At 38.8% G+C, this 17,370-nt stretch overlaps 2 protein-coding genes across 2 annotated transcripts; one reads left to right on the top strand and one right to left on the bottom strand.

The window, feature by feature from the left end:
• Window positions 1-8,903: 8,903 nt before the first annotated feature.
• ttll9 (tubulin tyrosine ligase-like family, member 9) lies at window positions 8,904-13,161 on the top strand. The gene is made up of 14 exons (XM_062427680.1): window positions 8,904-8,918; window positions 9,235-9,281; window positions 9,371-9,463; window positions 9,553-9,664; window positions 9,769-9,954; window positions 10,107-10,175; window positions 10,302-10,392; window positions 10,518-10,558; window positions 10,657-10,744; window positions 11,001-11,059; window positions 11,177-11,373; window positions 12,337-12,450; window positions 12,787-12,911; window positions 13,091-13,161. Exons 1-14 carry the CDS (start codon window positions 8,904-8,906, stop codon window positions 13,159-13,161), a joined length of 1,308 nt encoding a protein of 435 aa, XP_062283664.1.
• A 465-nt stretch (window positions 13,162-13,626) lies between these two features.
• On the bottom strand, window positions 13,627-17,335 carry fam217ba (family with sequence similarity 217 member Ba). The gene is made up of 4 exons (XM_062427448.1): window positions 16,878-17,335; window positions 16,669-16,768; window positions 16,476-16,540; window positions 13,627-16,369 (listed from the first exon to the last, which is right to left on the bottom strand). The coding sequence occupies exons 1-4, from the start codon at window positions 16,982-16,984 to the stop codon at window positions 14,938-14,940; spliced, it is 1,704 nt and encodes a 567-aa protein (XP_062283432.1). The 5' UTR covers window positions 16,985-17,335; the 3' UTR covers window positions 13,627-14,937.
• Window positions 17,336-17,370: the final 35 nt, after the last annotated feature.

Below are 17,370 nucleotides of genomic sequence, written 5' to 3'. Positions count from 1 at the left end.
AATGAATCATAGCCTGATGTGAATGCAGCGCACTTGTCGTATTAATCCCGCACACGCATGGAGTGAAAATCCATTAATTTCTGTGTAGATGTCCATGTGCAGCTCATCTCATATGGTCCAGACGTCAAATAACGGTTCAGAGGATGTTTGTCGCACAGTTCCTGTCATATTCATGGCTTCATGTCATAAATCCTACCTGTAACTTGCACATGAGGAAGTGAGAGGAAACTGCGGTTTTCTTCGAATTAATTGCTCTCCGACCCGCAGCAAAGTGATCTTTGGAGGAAAGAGAGCAACGATGCTCGGCAAAGTCACTTCTCCTTCTAAAAGCCCAAATCAAAGATAAGGGGCTTTGGAGAGGCTTGGGTACACGCCCACACCTCCCCTAACACCCCTCTGGTCAAATGCAGAAACACCACAGTGTGTGTGCACTGGTACGAGTCACTCTGTGTTCCTGTTGATGCATGACATGAAAAATATAATACTTGTCTTGTTTTATTATAAAAATAAAGATATCATTGAGCAGCATTGCTTAGCATCGGCCATTGCACTAATACTATTATTACTATGGTGGTGTTTACTTTAATTACAATATGCTTGCAAAACAGAACCTCTGAATTAAAACCACAGACATACACAAAAACAAGTCACAATATCATCAGTCCAGACACTCCAAAAGTGTGGAAAAGAGGGGCTTAGTTAATTACCTATAACAAAGACGCACATTCCTGTATTATATAAGAGTCAGTATGGAACTGATCACAGCTTGTCTTAAGGTTAAGATGAGGTGCTGCCTCTCAAGTTCAATAACAAACCTTTTAACAAAATTGCCTTGACGGTGGAGCCAAAGGGGAGATGCCCCAGTCAGTGCTACTATGACCAAGAGGAAATGTTAACAAAACCTTTGAATACACACATCATCTCTGAGAATCATTTCATGTATCATATTCCAGAGGACCAATCCGTTATTACTTTCAGGCTTCTGTTTTGAAATGTAAAATCCAACTGATCTAGACAAACCCTCCTCAGACCATCTACACACCGTGCTACTGCCACCCAGGAGTATGTTTACCCTCCATACTGTATAACTTTGTTTTTAGATAGAACTATAGACTAAGTTCACTGTAGTTCAAATGACTGTATCTGTCTGTCAGTGTTTTCATTTATTTTGGTCAGACAATTTGCAAGCAATTAGAGTTAATGATTAAAGTTGGTATGTTTAGTTATTTTAGTAATTGTGTTCATTGTTAAAAAAGGTGTCATAAAACAAGCAAACAAAAAAAATTGAGTTGATATGGCAGAAATATCTACAGTTTATTATAGTTCTCTCGGTAGATGGTGGTCCTGTTTTGATAGTAAATGGCTCTTGTCTAAATGTTTTCTGAGTGACTAATGACTACAGTTAACGTACAGAAAGCTGTGTGGATGTGTGCAGCTGTGGTCTCTGCAAATATACATCTGTGTTTTGAGTTTACCTTGATGGGGGAACAGACTCAGGGGAAATATACTTCTCTCTCTCTCTCGTTTTGTACATAGTAGAGCCAAATGTGAATGATTGCTAAAATGCCTCCTCGGCAAGTGTGTTTTCCTGCTTCATGACATCTTGCACAAAGGAGTTAGCGAAAGGTCTGGAGGTGATTCGGGGGTTTGGCTTTTGGATTCTGTTAATGTATCTCAACATGAGGCCCAAAGCCCGGCCTTTAAAGCTGGCCATTGTGAGGCTGAAAAATCAACCAGACAGAATATTAAATGTGTCAAAATCAAGTGAGTATGATATAAAGTAAAGTATGGGGAGAAAAAAGAAAACCTGATAATTGAAGGCATACCACCTCATCTGTCAGACACAGAGGAGGCGGAGGTCATGCAGCAGGATGATGACCCTGAACATGCAGCCAAAGCATCCAGGGTGTTTTATGGTTCCAAACAGAGGAATGTTGTTGAACGGCTGAGTCAATCACCTGACTTCAGTCAACTTGAGCATGTGTTTCTTTTACTGAAGACCAGACTGAATGTATAAAGCTCACAAAACAAGCAAAAACTAATGATGGCTGCAGTTAAGGCCAGACAGAGCATCACCAGAAGAGGTATGGGTCGTAAATGTCAGGCATTTGTTGACTTAATAGCAACCAGATATAAAATACCAATCAAATTTCAGTAAGGACCACACCCTGCCCGCTCCTGGCAATGGGAGGGTTGTTGAACACTGACAGTTCTGTTAAAGTTAACTGTTCAAATGGGCAATCACAGTAGGGGCGATCAAATTATTGGTCAAATTAATTTTGAGTCTTGCTAAAATATTTTGTTTAATTGAATTCAGCTCAATTGAATTGATTATTTCTGTCTGTCAATCTTACTGTGGAATGTATGTGCATGTTTCTGAATTTCTGTGTTCATGCATAACACAATGTGCACTAAATGGGAACAGCTTTGAAAATTAAGTGCAGATAGGGGTGAAAAAAGGGCCAGCAGGAGAATTAATGAGGGGTTAACCTGCAGTTCACTCAGATCACTATTATAAAAACAAACCTGCTTCACTGAGCTTCCAACCTCAATTTCCTCTCACTTAGTGTTGCCTCCTGTGGAGTACTATCAAACGCTACACCACCATAGAAGACTGAAACAGAGGAAGACAAGATGATACCTGTTCATATGACTGTACTGTTTCTCCATCATTTGTGGAAATATTTGTCCAAAGATGGACTATCTTAAAGGCAAAAAAAAAAAATTTCTGCTGAAATTGAGGTATATATACTCACACCTGCACAGTTAAAACACTTAAAACTTAAAACACATTTACTTGAAACACATACATATGAATTGGAAATTTGAGCTTAGATCTTTTAGGACTATGATCAAAAGTCTCCCATACAATTTAATGTCTCACTCTCTGACTTATTTACAGTAAATGTCCTGGATTTGTACTTTCCTACAGAGGCACCCACTAAACCTAAATATGTCTGACTCATGACTGCCCTCTGGTTCCTTCCCAAATTCCCCAAGGCTAGGGGTTTGTGCCATACCCCAATTCTCTGGCACGTTCCACAAGCTGGGAAACAGAAAGAATTCCAGATAAATGAAGACCATATTCTGTTTTCTTTCTCCTTACCAGAGTTGTGGAGACAGAGCGCTATCACAAAGTTGACTGCGTGTGGTTTAGCAGTCAGATGATGCATACATGTTTTCAAGATATCATTTTGGGTTTTTCTGTGACAGACCTTTTACAACCTGACATGTGGTGTAACTTTAAATGAACATGGGTGCTTATTTACACAAAATAGGCACTTAAAATGGTCTCCTTGGTTTGGCATAGTTGATCAAGACAATAAAAATGGATTAATGGTGTGAAACATAATCATAAGCCTCATGAAATCGTTTTCACTTTATTCTCATCGCAATATGCCACACATTGTTAAAATTAATACTTATGGTTTGCCTCATACATTTGTTTTTGCCATGGCATTGTTTATAAGCACTGCAAAAATTATAAACCATCCCGGACCTACCAAGGTTTCCCAGATTGAAAATTCTTGTTGGTGTGATTTCTTCTTTAATGCCCATTTGCTGAATATCAGATTTTGATATTTTTCTACTTGCATTTACTTAAGTCAGACATATGGTTTCACATCACACCTAACATACTGTATGCTAATGTTTTTGCCTGCCAACATCTGTTTGTGAGGTGCTGATTGTAGCTGTGCTTGATCTAGTCAGCAGAGGGAAACTCAATGCAATGTACTCCAGGCTTAACTGTAAGGCATACAGGAATGTAATACATTTCAGAAGGTTTCCAGCTGCCACTTTGTCCTGTTTTTCTTGGCCTCCACTTCTGTTTTATTAGAAAACATTTTGGGTGTGCAAAGCCAGGGGATTTGCAGACTCATTACCCCTGGAGTACTGTGGGTCTACTGAGGTAGGGAGCCGCAAAACAATAAACAGGTGGCATTAACATCTCAGAAGCCTCAGATATGTAAGCTCGTTGAAATGAATCTGATGAACTGCCGTGTACAATGGTTCTATGCATCAGTAAAATCAAGTTCAAAAAGTAAGTGGCTGTGATGTAGAGCCACTGAAAACCTTTTTCAGTACAGACAAAAAGCCACACTACATGCTCCTCATTCCTGTCCTGCCATCTTGAAATTGTGATTGAAATGTTACTCTCTGTATCAGTTGGATAGAGTTATTTAGATATGATCTTTAACTGACAGTTCATAATCATATCTACACTTCAAACCCTGACAGCATTAGTGGAATACTCTTTGTAGTTTTGTAGTCTGTCATTTCACAATAGCAGGTCTGACCTCAAACTACTCTCTGGACACCTTATAGTGTACAGATGGCACAGCACACACGTTGCCCCTTTCACCACTTCATGCCTCAAAGCTTTACCCTAACTTGCCTTTTCTTCCTTATCCTAAATAATTAGCATACTGGAGGTGTTTCCTCTGCATGTGGAGAAGAGCTTGAACAGGCTACGACTCTGTAGAAAGATCTATGGCCGAGCTGAACTTTCCATCAAACAGAACATCATTCCAAGGAGAGGATTATCGCCCTTAAGTCAGCAAGATGCCTCCCTTATGAGTAACAGCTGATGCCCCTGGATCTCACAGATTTCCTGCTTTGTGGTCACTGTTGAGGAGCATATGGTTTACCAGGACTGATGACTATCACCCAGTGGAAAATGTGTAACCCGCAGGATGCTTCACAGTGAGTCGAGGTATTGAGATTTATGCAGAACCCACACCGTGGTTAAAATCAACGTTGTCAAACTAAGCCAGTAAAAGAGGGCCTTTCAAAGATAAACCTAGATTTAAAATGACAATCTAAATTGGACAATAAAGTTGGAATTCCACTTGAGATCCATAGAAAACACTGGCTACATGTTTAAAAGAGAGTATCCCATGGGTTGATCCTGACAAACAATTTCCACTCCAAAATACTGGTAATCATGGCATTGTTTTTTTCAAGTTGCATAAGGACAAAAACATGAGTGGTTAGCCAAACATTACGAACATAATAGGTAGAGCTACTACGAGACTGATAAAAATTCGCCGGAGGGGAGACTGCCCAAACCAAAAACTGTTGCACAGCCACAAATTCAGGAAATCTGCCTCAAAATAAAAACTTACTGAGAGTTTGACCCCTGGTTGGAACCTTTGGTTTAAAGGATTAAGAAATACCGTTTTGCAGAGGCAGGGTTTTGTAAGACATGGACTGAAAAATGCTTCAATAACCAAACTGTCACGAAACACAAAGCACCAAAGTTGAAAATGAGATTTGTAATGAACATGGAAACTCCTTGCAAAAGACTAATTCACAGCACTTTATATGAAGATAATGCAGTAAACTGACTATATTGTGTTAAAAACAAGGAAATTTATGGTTGGCTCAAATGTTTTTCCTGCAAATTTATAAATCTGAGTAACTGTGATCATTCGAGAAATTCAAACTTTTGGCTTGGATTTTCAGATCATCTTTAAACCTAGGACTTAAGGTCCTTTGCACCTTCAAACTCAGATATAATCCAAATTCTAAATGTTTTTTTCAATGAGTTAATGTGTTTCCATTATGTTTTTTCACAAATCTATTTGAAAAAATCTAATCAATTCTTTTTTCTTTTTTTCTTGGTTTTTGCCTGTTATCAATTATTTTTGATGGATTGGAGAGATTAAATATGACATGGACAGCTGATCTGGAGATGGGAAGTTTTATTGACAATTCTTTGGACATGAAATTAACACACATGCACATCTCCAATGAATCAAACATGATGAAAGAAAAGTGTATGGTTGTCTTATCTGAGGCCTGCCCAAACAGATGTTGTTGATAAAGTTTGAAAGAAAACTGATGCCATCTTATAGCCAGCTGTTTTGGACATGAACTATGACACTACCACAATTCTTTTTTTTAATTTTTATGTGTGTCTTTTTTGTCTTTTCTTCTTTTTCTCACTATTAGAAAAAATCCTATATGACAACACCTAGTAGAAAATCAGTTATTCCAACTATCTATCAACTATTATGTTTTGTAATAGCTGTAATTTCAATGAAATAGAATACAACCCCCCCTCCCCCAAAAGAACACACTTGATGCTAAAGCTTATCAGCATAGTCAAGGAGGTTTTGAGACTTGGTTTTGGCTCAGCTGGCCTATCCTATTACACACTGCTGAGAGGCCAGGCTTATTTATTTACTACTGTGGGCACTTGAGTGACTGGCAAAATCATACGTCAAAATTAATTTTAAGGCCCTCTTAATTCTTGCCTGTTCTGATTATTTGTGTCAGTCTAAAGTGTGGTTGATTGTTTGATTGGTGGTGGGTGGCTGAAAAAGAAAAAGTCACATGACGGGAGATGTTACCCATTTATTTAGATTTCACAGGAATCTGACTCAGGTATTGTACAGTATTGACAAAAAGATGTCTAAAACAATAAATGTAAATGTTTTTTTAGAACTGGGTATAAGATTGAGCCAGCAGTCAGAAATAGAGAATAACCTGGTACCCCAAACTACCAGGGTTTTATAACATAAACAACAACCAAAGGATAAACAATACGTTTACCAGTAATATTTGGAGGGAAAGTAAAGCATCTTGAAACAACATTATTCTCTGTCAGTAAGAAACCTAAAGAGATTGTATACAATCCACGAAGTATTAGCTGATGTGTGAGAGACTGAATTTGCAGGGAGTGTGCTTTCTCACTGAACCACACACAATGTTTCTTAAACTTCACAGCAAGAGGTCAAAGATCAAGTATGACCCAGCTCTCTCCACTCCAGGCTGTTTTCTTCATAATCCTCCTGTTATGGCAAATCACTGGGTGCACTTACCTTGCCCTGGGCATGTTTTGTAATCTTAAAATCACACAGAAAAGTGCTAAGTTTGCAATATGGCCACTGATTTTATCTTTGCTAAAAATATGCAAATGGTGTATGTTCTCTTATTGGTGGTTCACATTTGGTTGTGGATACTTAAAAATAGCTTGAGGAACAATATCAATCAATATTTTTATTTTGTTTATCTGACAATTTCCATAATAGGTTTGATATGATTAATTCAGAATATCACATAGACAAGTGGAAATAACGCATACAGTATAATAACAGAGAAATAGCAGTAGGCAGTGGAGAACAGATCTCATCTGCAGCTTACACTGTTTTATCTTCTTTGCATTTGCAAAGTTAAAACAAATGTTGCCTTGTTTTTTGCCTTTAAGCCTATTTAGCTTCCATTCACATATCCAAAAACACAGATTGTTAACATAGATAATACATATTAGTAAATAAGTATATGTAAAAAGTATATAGATACTACTATACTACTATACGATATGTTAATTACTTTTATTAAGAAATACATATTTAATACTGAGATATAATATAATAGCCTACCTATGTTTAAGGAAAAATATGCAATAAGTCAAGTTAACCTGCAATATAGGTTACAATGAGGCATCAATCTACTGTTAGATGAGGGTTTGGCGCCACTAAGTGGTGATTCTATAGTAAAGTCGAGGGTTCATACATTCATAGGGGCCATCAGTTTATTAAGGCAAGGCAAGGCAAGGCAAGGCAGTTTTATTTATATAGCACATTTCATACACAGTGGCAACTCAATGTGCTTTACATAAAAGAAACATTTAACAGAAAAAATTGGAAAAAAAACCATGGAATTTGAGAAATAAAAATACAACCCAATCATAGTAAACACATACATACCCCCCCCCCCACCCCCACCCCACACACACACACTAATAATAAAAACAAAGTACAGAAACATAGAAAGAGAGAGAAATAAAATACTATAATAGAGCATTAAAAATAAGATTGCAGCATAAAATAATGATTTGCTTTAAAATCATTAAAAGGACATAGAGTGCAAATGAAAGATTAAAATTTAAAGTGCTTTGAAAGAGCTCAATCATAAGCACAGGAGAAAAGAAGTGTTTTTAAAAATTAAAAATATTCACAGTTGGGGCTGATTTCAGTTCTGCCGGTAGTTTGTTCCAGTTGTGTGCAGCATAACAGCTAAAAGCTGCTTCACCATGTTTAGTCTGAACTCTGGGCTCCACTATCTGACCTGAGTCAGTAGATCTCAGAGCTCTACTGGGTTTATATTCTACTAACATGTCATTAATGTTTTCTGGACCTAAACCATTCAGTGATTTGTAGACCAGTAGCATAACTTTAAAATCTATTCTATAGCTGACTGGGAGCCAGTGTAAAGACTTTAGAACTGGAGTAATGTGATCTGATCTCTTTGTTCTGGTCAAAACTCGGGCTGCAGCGTTCTGAATGAGCTGCAGTTGTTTTAATTAATAATGCCGTTTGCTCATACTGCACTAATATTAACTTAAAACCTGATGGATTAAAACAAGCTGAATAAAAATAACTGTTTTAAAGTAGCTGTTTTAAAATGACGATACAATTTATACATGTTAAATAAATGGTAAATGACTGTACCATAGGGTTTTTATCCAAGGGCTTTATAATTTGCATATCATTCACCCATTCACACTCAGCAAACCTACAAAGCAAAAGAAAACTTGACCCCGTAATAATTTCCACTGGGGCCGTTTGAGCTCTCCTCATTTTCTTAATTTGCCACGGGACAGCAAATGTTTTAATGTACGTTCAGGTCAAAATACATTTGAATTTATTTCACGGTAATCAGACGTCCTATCCCATTTATAATGTCTCTGTTGTTTTACAGAACGTACGCTAGTACAATCTTCATTTGTCGATTGGTGGCGTGGTTACCATGACAACAGCTGTTGCCAAACACGGCTAAGAAGCGTTGTAGGTTTCGTGTTAACTCTGCAGGCTGTTGCTAACTAGAGTTACACAAAAATATAGATATATATATATAGTTACAGTTACAACTATAATTCCAGTGTGTGGTCACCCATGTCAAAATATAAGGTAAGTAGAAAGCACGATGTTTCAGTGTTGTCTAAAGGTTTTCGATTTAAATAAGCACTGATAAGAGTATACCAGTAGATATAAGTCTACACTTTTTATTTATTGATCTCTTCCAACTAACACACATTTGAAATAATTAGCAAAATAGGTTTTGCCTGTCATGTAACAATAAAGAAATACACGAGAAGCATAAAATGGGCCTATATTGAATAGCAGTCTAAGCTAGTAATTAGCTATGAGTAGTTGTTATTTTATGTGTAGCTTGTAGCACTTGTATTTGAGTTTAAATCTAGGTTTGCTTTCTTAATCTTTGAAGACATCTGGATACAAAGGTGCATATGACTATGGAAAAAGTGAGGAGCGGTGAGTGGTGTTTTTAAATTGTTTTTTAAGTGCTTTTAAGATGGTTACAAGTATTGTCTTACATTGACTATGTTCCAATGTATCCTCAGGGAAGGAAAGACTTGTGTGCATTACAAATGTGGCCTACTCAACACCATACAGGATGTCCTGCGGCAAAGACCAGGCTGGGTTGAAGTCAAAGAGTGAGTAGGATTGTGTGGTCATAGTCACATCAGCTTATCAGTTTTATTTGTGGTTTGCATGTGGTATCTGTTTGGTTTTTTTCTCACAGTGATGGAGAATGGGACTTCAACTGGTGTGATGTGGGCTGGCTAAGGGAGAATTTTGATCATTCCTACATGGAGGAACATGTAAAGATAAACCACTTCCGCAACCATTATGAGGTAAGGCAGCATTCGTCTAGCGTGCTATGAACTGTAGATTTCGTATTAAGCACATCGTTCAGTTCAAAAGTATTTTTCCTGTTTTTCTATGTTCTATGTTTCAGCTGACTCGCAAAAACCTCATGGTGAAAAACCTTAAAAGATACCGGAAGAATCTTGAGAGAGATGTAGGCCGCCTGGAGGCATCCAAATGTGATTTTTTCCCCTGCACCTTTGCACTGCCCAGCGAGTATCATCTCTTTGTAGAGGAATTTAAAAGAAGCCCTGGCAGCACCTGGATCATGAAGCCAGTAAGCCAAAGTTGACCACAGATGTTAAACAGTGCAATAATGTGACTTTATAAAGTGAGGCTGACTATTATGTTTTAAAACGTTGGTTAGTATTTCAATGTCCCCAACAAACTGCATTTGAATTATGGAAATTTACTAGTATGTTTATATAGGTAGCAAAATCTCAAGGGAAAGGCATCTTCCTGTTCAGGAAACTGAAAGACATCATGGATTGGAAGAAGGTAATGTGTACTGATATATCAATAGTTTGGTGTAAATGAAGTTACTAATAACAATGAATAAGCAGAAACACAGACAAACTACTTACACACCCACATATTCAGATTGATAATATTGTGCTTACACAGGATGGCACCCGCTCAGAGGAGCAAAAGGATGCAGCTCAAGTGGAAAGCTATGTGGCCCAGCGCTATATAGAGAACCCCTACCTAATTAATGGTAATGTAACAATACAGTTATTGTAAATCCCATTTAAAAAAAAAATTGGGAACAGGAGCATAAATTAGCATACAGAAATGTTACAATCCTTGTTTCAGTACTTTATATGCATTTTCTCCCCACAGGCAGGAAATTTGATCTGAGGGTCTATGTCCTAGTCACATCTGTATGTTATAAACTTTAAAAATGGCAATTCTTATACAAAGTGTAAATTTTGCACCATCTGTTAATCAGTGTGTGTGCATGTGTGTTCTTGTGTTTCAGTATGTTCCCTTGACAGCATGGCTGTATCGAGATGGCTTTGCCCGCTTCTCAAGCACCCGCTTCTCCCTTAGCAGTATTGATGACAAGTGTATCCTTTTTTGGTATTGTGGAATTTGAATGTTGATATGTTTATGTTTATTATGTCTGGTGCTTAGTTTTTAGTATGTGTGTCAGTCATTCCCTGAACAAGTTGAACCTTTGCCTAACGAAATATTCAAGCAAAGTCAGTTTTAAATAGGCTGGTGTGACCTAGTTTCTCAGGCTGTTGTTCCTAACTGTGTCGCCATGGAAGGCGTGATTACATCATTAAAGCCCCCAAATTCTTCCTTAGTGACTTTTTTCAGATATGCACCTCACCAATGTGGCTGTTCAAAAAACAGCACCCGACTATGATCCCGAAAAGGTGTGCAATTCAAAAACTACAAAGGATAGGTAATATATCATGTTATATTTATGTCAACGTTACTGAAATGCATCCACTTAAACCAATTCTTTGTACTTTTTATTCATATCTACATAGGGATGTAAATGGCAGATACAGCAGCTTCGAAGGTACCTAACTGCAAAGCATGGTAGAGAGACGGTAGAAACCCTATTTAAAGAGATGGATAACATCTTTGTCCGCAGCCTACAGAGTGTACAAAAAGTCATTATAAATGACAAACACTGCTTTGAACTCTATGGGTATGACATTCTATTGGATCAGAACCTCAAACCGTAAGTGCTCCAACTGTACACACACATTGTACGCATATCAACACAGTGCATCTTCACCCACACATATTTACTGTCAAACATCAAGCACTAAGTAAGACATGCATGCCCAGAAAAGCAGGCCAACAGACAAGTGAACATGGCTGACCACTTGCCTACCTAGATGCTTTAAAACAAAGCACTAAATCTCTGTGTTCAGCTCCACAAATAGCCATAGTCTGAATAACTCCATAAATCTGCAGAGCATACCTGAAAAATGGTCAGGTATGCAATATTTTTTTTGTCTTTTTTTTTTTGTATTTCAAATATAGGAAAATAAAAAAATAACATAACATAAAAACAAAAAAATAATGACAGTTAAATGAAATGAATAACAAACATATACAATAGCTCAATAAACATTCTGATAAACACAAATTAAATATGTTAAAAAAAAGTGTAGGAAGACGTATACACTTATTATTCCCACCCCTTTCTACTCATCCATAAATTCATATATACAATGTATAAACAAATATCCCAATTCTATGTATCCACCAGGTATCAATAAAATACAACTTTTAACAGTTACCACAACTTTTCCTTCCTTTCCATATACACACAAAGTCTTCATAGTGGTACAAACACAGAGTTTTTAAATTAAAATTTTCGTTTCAAATGATAAGCCCCTCTTTTACAAAGAACAGTTTTTGTATATTACCTGGCAGTATATTATTTTTGGCTTTATATATTATTTGTGCTGTGTTAAATTCTAGCAGATTCATGAACTTCAAGTTATTCCTGTTGTAGATAATAACACACACACACACACACTAATGACAGTGCCTCTCTTCAGGGCAAATATCATCACATTTATTAACTTGCATGTACTTTACTTAACAGTCTTCATTGAACTGTTTGCTGTTCATCGAGGATTGGTCAGATATTGCCTCAAAAGGCTAAATAAATGTCCTCCATCTCTTGCAGGTGGTTAATTGAGGTGAATGCCTCCCCGTCACACACACCCAGTAGTCAAGAGGATTATGAGATGAAGTGCAGACTGCTGGAAGACACTTTGAATGTTGTCGACATGGAGGGAAGGTAAAAGCCTTTTTGTTCAGAGACAGATTGTAATTTCTTTTTTCGTTATGAGGTGACAAGGTGCAGGGGCTTCCTGTTTCTACTTTTATTAACGACATCACATACTTTATTTTACTTTCTTTCTTTTTTTTTCTTAAACATTTTAAAGTAGAATCTTTTGAGCCCTGGGTTATGGCATATTTGAAAGTGAAGAACATAGGTGGTAAGAAACATCTTCAAAAAAACTGTGAAACAGACTGTGCCACAGTAACAATATACAACTTGCAGGGCGAATGCAGTATAACATAGGATGGATGCTGGAGCTGTGTTCTAGTTGACTGTGGTTTGTCTCATTAGGTTGACTGGCAAGGAGAAAAGGGTGGGTGGCTATGATCTTATGTGGAAGGATGGGCCTGTTTATCGAGAGGACGTCAACCTAGAAACATTTGGCAGTTCATGTTTCACTGCAAACACACACTTAGGTAACCAAAATTTGCTACTACTGCAAACTTTTTGAGTAGAATTTTTTTTTTAAAGTTTTGCGAGTAACGCACTCTTATGCGTGCAGATAAAACCTTGGTATTTGATTATTTGGACGTGAAAAGGCCTTGATCATTCCATGATTTTTAAATACTGCATATATGCATGTTCTTTGTTGCAGGGTGTGTGAATGACAGAGAAAAGCAGCTTCGCCAGCTACTAAAACCATTTCCAGGTCAGAGGAGGATTTAATCATAATCATTTTGATGTCTTGCCACTGTAGTACTTGGTATGGAAGACTGTCATCATGGTGGCATCTGTCTGTCTGGGACTAGACCAGCTCAGGTGAACACAAATAAGAGAAAAATGTTAGAAATACTTCATATGAAATGACTTCTCTGTGATCTGATCGGATTCTAAGCACCAAAGTTAAAATCTTAATATGCAAAATTTAAGTATAAACCACATTTTCTAACTACAATACACCTTGTAATACTTACATTTACAGTTCATATACATATGCTACTATGATTTGATTTTCTTATGATTGCAATAATTAGCATTTAATGACCAAATATGCATAATTGTTTGTTTGTGCTTTAGCAGTGTATTCAGTAATAAAGACAGTTGTGAACTGTGCATTATTTTTCATGTGTTCCAAAGAATGGCAAACAAACCAATGCCCTTTGAGTGCAAAACATTTATTTGCTATGCCTTACAAATACTTGCATTCAACATTGAGAAAATACATACAACAATCTTTCTGCGTGCTTGTCAACATAATGTACATTTATAATAACATTACCTCTCCTGGATGCTTATCTATGGCTTTGATACTACATGAATATTAAGTAAAGAGGTGCAATCTGAATGCATATCACGTCATTTACATTAATGTAGTGTTCCCATGAATCGAATGCACATGGTAAATCACAGGAGACAGATAAGACACTAATGTAAACACAGTGTTCTAGACTTCAAGTATGTAGTGGAATATGGAGGTGATATGTATAATTTTACTCATGTTACAGCCTAACAGCTATTGATGTGTTGAATTTCTACTGGATCACAGGACTGACCAATGGTACAGCACAGTAGACATAAGCTTACATTCAGCTCTTTTACTACATTTTTCTTTTTGTGCATGAAAATGTAAACATAATAATGACAATGATAGATACGAGTCAACTACAACACTTTTCATAAATATAACTATGGTATATAAAATCTGGAAAAATATGCATTTACATTCGTAGCAAACATTACACTGTCTTCAATGATAGAAAGAGCTCAGCTCTATGCAAAATACAGTATATTATCATAGACTACAATTCAAGCTGTTCAAACATGAAAAGCCCTTGTAACTAAAAATCTAAAACCATTGCACAAGAAACAAAGTACATAACTGCAGTATACCGCCATTTATTGCGCCTCCTTTCAGCCAAAGATGCTATAACTGAACATATTGTCTTAAAAAATTAGGCACAAAAGAAAAGATAAAAAGCAACATCAAGTAAAGTAAGAGCATTGAGAACAAATACATTCCAACATTAAAAACTACTAGGAATGGTTATGGTCATATTGGATGACTAAAATGTTATGATCCATGTCAAACTTCACTATGTATTACTGATACTGAAAGGTATTGTAGATGTCTATTTTAACATTAGTAGCATACTGAGAGATGACTGTGCAGTGCAACAGGCTTCAGTTAACATAAAAGCTATGTTTATTGAATCCAAGTGTTCACAGTCAAACATTATTGTATATATTTACTGTACATTTTGAATGAGATATAGTGTATAATTCTGCTCTATTGTCATACTACACTTTGAAGTCATTGTTGTTATATCTCTATTCTAGCTGCTCAACCTATTGGTGTTTTGACCTTTTGAAGGATGCAGACTGCTGACTGATTTAGACTGCTGCACAACAGTTATAACATGTTAGTATTACACAGAAAGCAAGCATAGGTTTAAGCTCCTATACCAAGCAACCAGTAAGTAAAGCACTAAAGGCCTATAGGGGTTACTTTGCAACAAAGTGCACATTTTTTGTTTTGCCATTCTGCTTACTACCAAGCGGTGCTTTGGAGAGAGACTGCGGCTCTTTAGCTGCTCTTTTCATGGCAGTTTTAGAGGCCTGACCTCCTGCCTCTGTCCTCTGCCACTCCTTCTCTACTCTCTTTGAGGTGATGACCTCTTTCTTACTAGCAGCAAAAACACGTTTCTCTGCACCTGCTGCTTTAACGCCACTGGGCTCCTTTTTCACATCTGTCTCAGAGTTGGCTCTGATGCGGCTTTTCCTCACCTGACCTCTGATGTTTGGGTTTGTTCCAAATTCCTGGGGTTGCTTACGGGCATTGCCCGCAGCCTGCATCTGCCTGAGATGACTCCTTCCTGCTGAGGGGCTAACTGGGGTCTGGGCTCCTCCGCCACCTCCACCTCCTCCTTGTCCTCCTGGGCTCCTACCTTCGGTGGAGGTTGCTCGGGTCTCACTGCTGCTCCTTTTTGCTGGCACCCCAGGTCGGGCTCTGCGCTCAAGCAGTGGGCTGAGCCGTGAGTGACGCTGGTAGGCATATGCAGAGCAGCTTCCATTGCAGAGTGGGTAACGAATGTGACAGTGGGGGCAAACTGGAAAGCGGGAGGGCTGGTGCTGGGCAGAGGCAGGTGATGGGGGATTGTTGACAGGTGCAAACGGAAAGGCCCGCTGTGTGTGCCGCAGCCCTTTAGGGGAGTTGAGTCGGGATGGTGGAGCTGTGTGAGGCCTGGGTGGGTGAGCAGTAGTGGCAGAGGGGAAGCCCTGTGGCCTTGGACGGCTCCCAGGCGGGCGGCTGCTCTCTGCTTGCACTGTTTGGATTTGGAGCCACTCCAGCTGCAGAAGCCTCTCCAGGTACTTCTCTAAGTGCCCTACAGGCTTGGGCCGAGGGGCACCGCGGCCCTCTGTGTGAAGAAACACTGCCAGCTGCCTCAGGCTCCAGCTGTTGAACGGAGGAGGCAGAAAGTCTGGGTAACTGTAGCTAGGCTTCTCACTCTCTTCTTCATCACCCAGATTCCCACGGGGTCCTGGGAAGTCTGGGAGAAAGTCATCAGTGTTGATGACCTCAGCCCGGAGGTTGAGGTGAGGAGGGGTGCAGGGGGTACAGGGGGAAGGCAGCACAGGCAGCCTCTCAGAGTCTGACAGATCACTGGCACTGTCAGTGTCATCATCCTTGTGGTTGTAGTGCTGGGGTAGTGTCTCTGGAGTGGGGGCTGGGGAGTGTGTTAGAGGGTATGTTGGCATGTGTCGCAGCCCTGATATTGGGGAGAGGGGTAGGGAAAGGTCTCGCCGATTTTTCCCCATCCCCCCGCGATTCGGCTGTAGCTCATTGCTGCATTGTGAAATTCGTTGATTTTCCTCTTTCCTTTGAGCAGATGAGTGTTTTCGGAGTTGAGGTCTTAAATCTCCCTCTTCTTCAGGGCTGTGGAGAGACAGAAGAGTTTAAGTAAAAGCTGCAGGGGATTTAGGGATTTACAGTACCAAAAGCAAAGCATTCAGTAAGAATGCAAACCCTGCTCCACACAGACCTGGATGGTTTGCTTTTATTCCATTTAGTGCCAGACTTGACCCTTGCACCTTTTGGCTGTGCACCCTGAAAAACAATCACAATTAAAGTTGTGTTATGGAGTAACACTGAAACACTATCTTCCCCTCCTCTCAAAAGGACAATACTGTTGAAACATTATCTTTCTTTTATTTAATAGGAGGCACTTTACTCACCCTCTGCGCTGTTGCCACTGTGTCCTTATCCTGACCTGGTCCTGGGAGGCCGTTTTTCAATTGGCCCGCAGCTTTCTTCATCTTGTTACCTTTCTTTGAACTGTGGAAACATGATAATGGCTTGTAAGGCTCGCCTCTAACTTGTGTCTGAGGCAAAACATGACGACATTACTTTTAGCTGAAATATGTCAATGTATAATGAGGCCTACCTGGTTGCTGGTCCACTATTTTCTGTATTTTTTACCCGAATCTTCTCTTTGGAGACGACGCGTTTCAGTGTCGTGGATGCCGTGCGTTCCTGCATGATGGGCCCCATGTTGCAGGTCGACAGAGAGGATATTCTTTTGAATCCAGCAAAATGAAATGACCCTATAGCTAAAGAACCCAGCCGACATCTCGGATCTGATCATCTATTCTGAAAATGAGGCTAAAAACACCCATTTTCTCAAAAGTGCTGCAATGCATCATGCGCTGATGTCGACAGTCAGTTCTCCTCTGCAATGTTAAACACGTCCTTCTGTGTTGTGGTCGGTTCGCCTCGCTGCGGAATAACAATACACTAATTAATTTAATGAAGTGGTGACAGCAGACGTGCGTATCTATTGACTGTCATCCTCCTCGCCATTAAAAATGCAAGACGGTCAAGCAGAGCATACGCTTTGTTTGGTTCGCCGTCCCTGCAGGTTTGTTTACTTGCTGCTA

Source organism: Scomber scombrus, chromosome 10, assembly GCF_963691925.1.
Source record: "Scomber scombrus chromosome 10, fScoSco1.1, whole genome shotgun sequence".
Classification (NCBI taxonomy): domain Eukaryota; kingdom Metazoa; phylum Chordata; class Actinopteri; order Scombriformes; family Scombridae; genus Scomber; species Scomber scombrus.
This window is presented reverse-complemented; position numbering and strand designations above follow the sequence as displayed.

Bases quoted from the DNA above. Each gene is read 5' to 3' on its own strand.
- ttll9 (XM_062427680.1), top strand. The intron at 9,665-9,768 runs GTAAGGCAGCAT...TCTATGTTTCAG, and splicing joins ACTTCCGCAACCATTATGAG to CTGACTCGCAAAAACCTCAT. The intron at 12,451-12,786 runs GTAAAAGCCTTT...TTGTCTCATTAG, and splicing joins GTTGTCGACATGGAGGGAAG to GTTGACTGGCAAGGAGAAAA.
- fam217ba (XM_062427448.1), bottom strand. From the start codon at position 16,984: ATGGGGCCCATCATGCAGGAACGCACGGCATCCACGACACTGAAACGC. The intron at 16,769-16,877 runs GTAGGCCTCATT...ATGTTTCCACAG, and splicing joins AATAGTGGACCAGCAACCAG to TTCAAAGAAAGGTAACAAGA. The intron at 16,370-16,475 runs GTCTGTGTGGAG...GTCTCTCCACAG, and splicing joins AATAAAAGCAAACCATCCAG to CCCTGAAGAAGAGGGAGATT.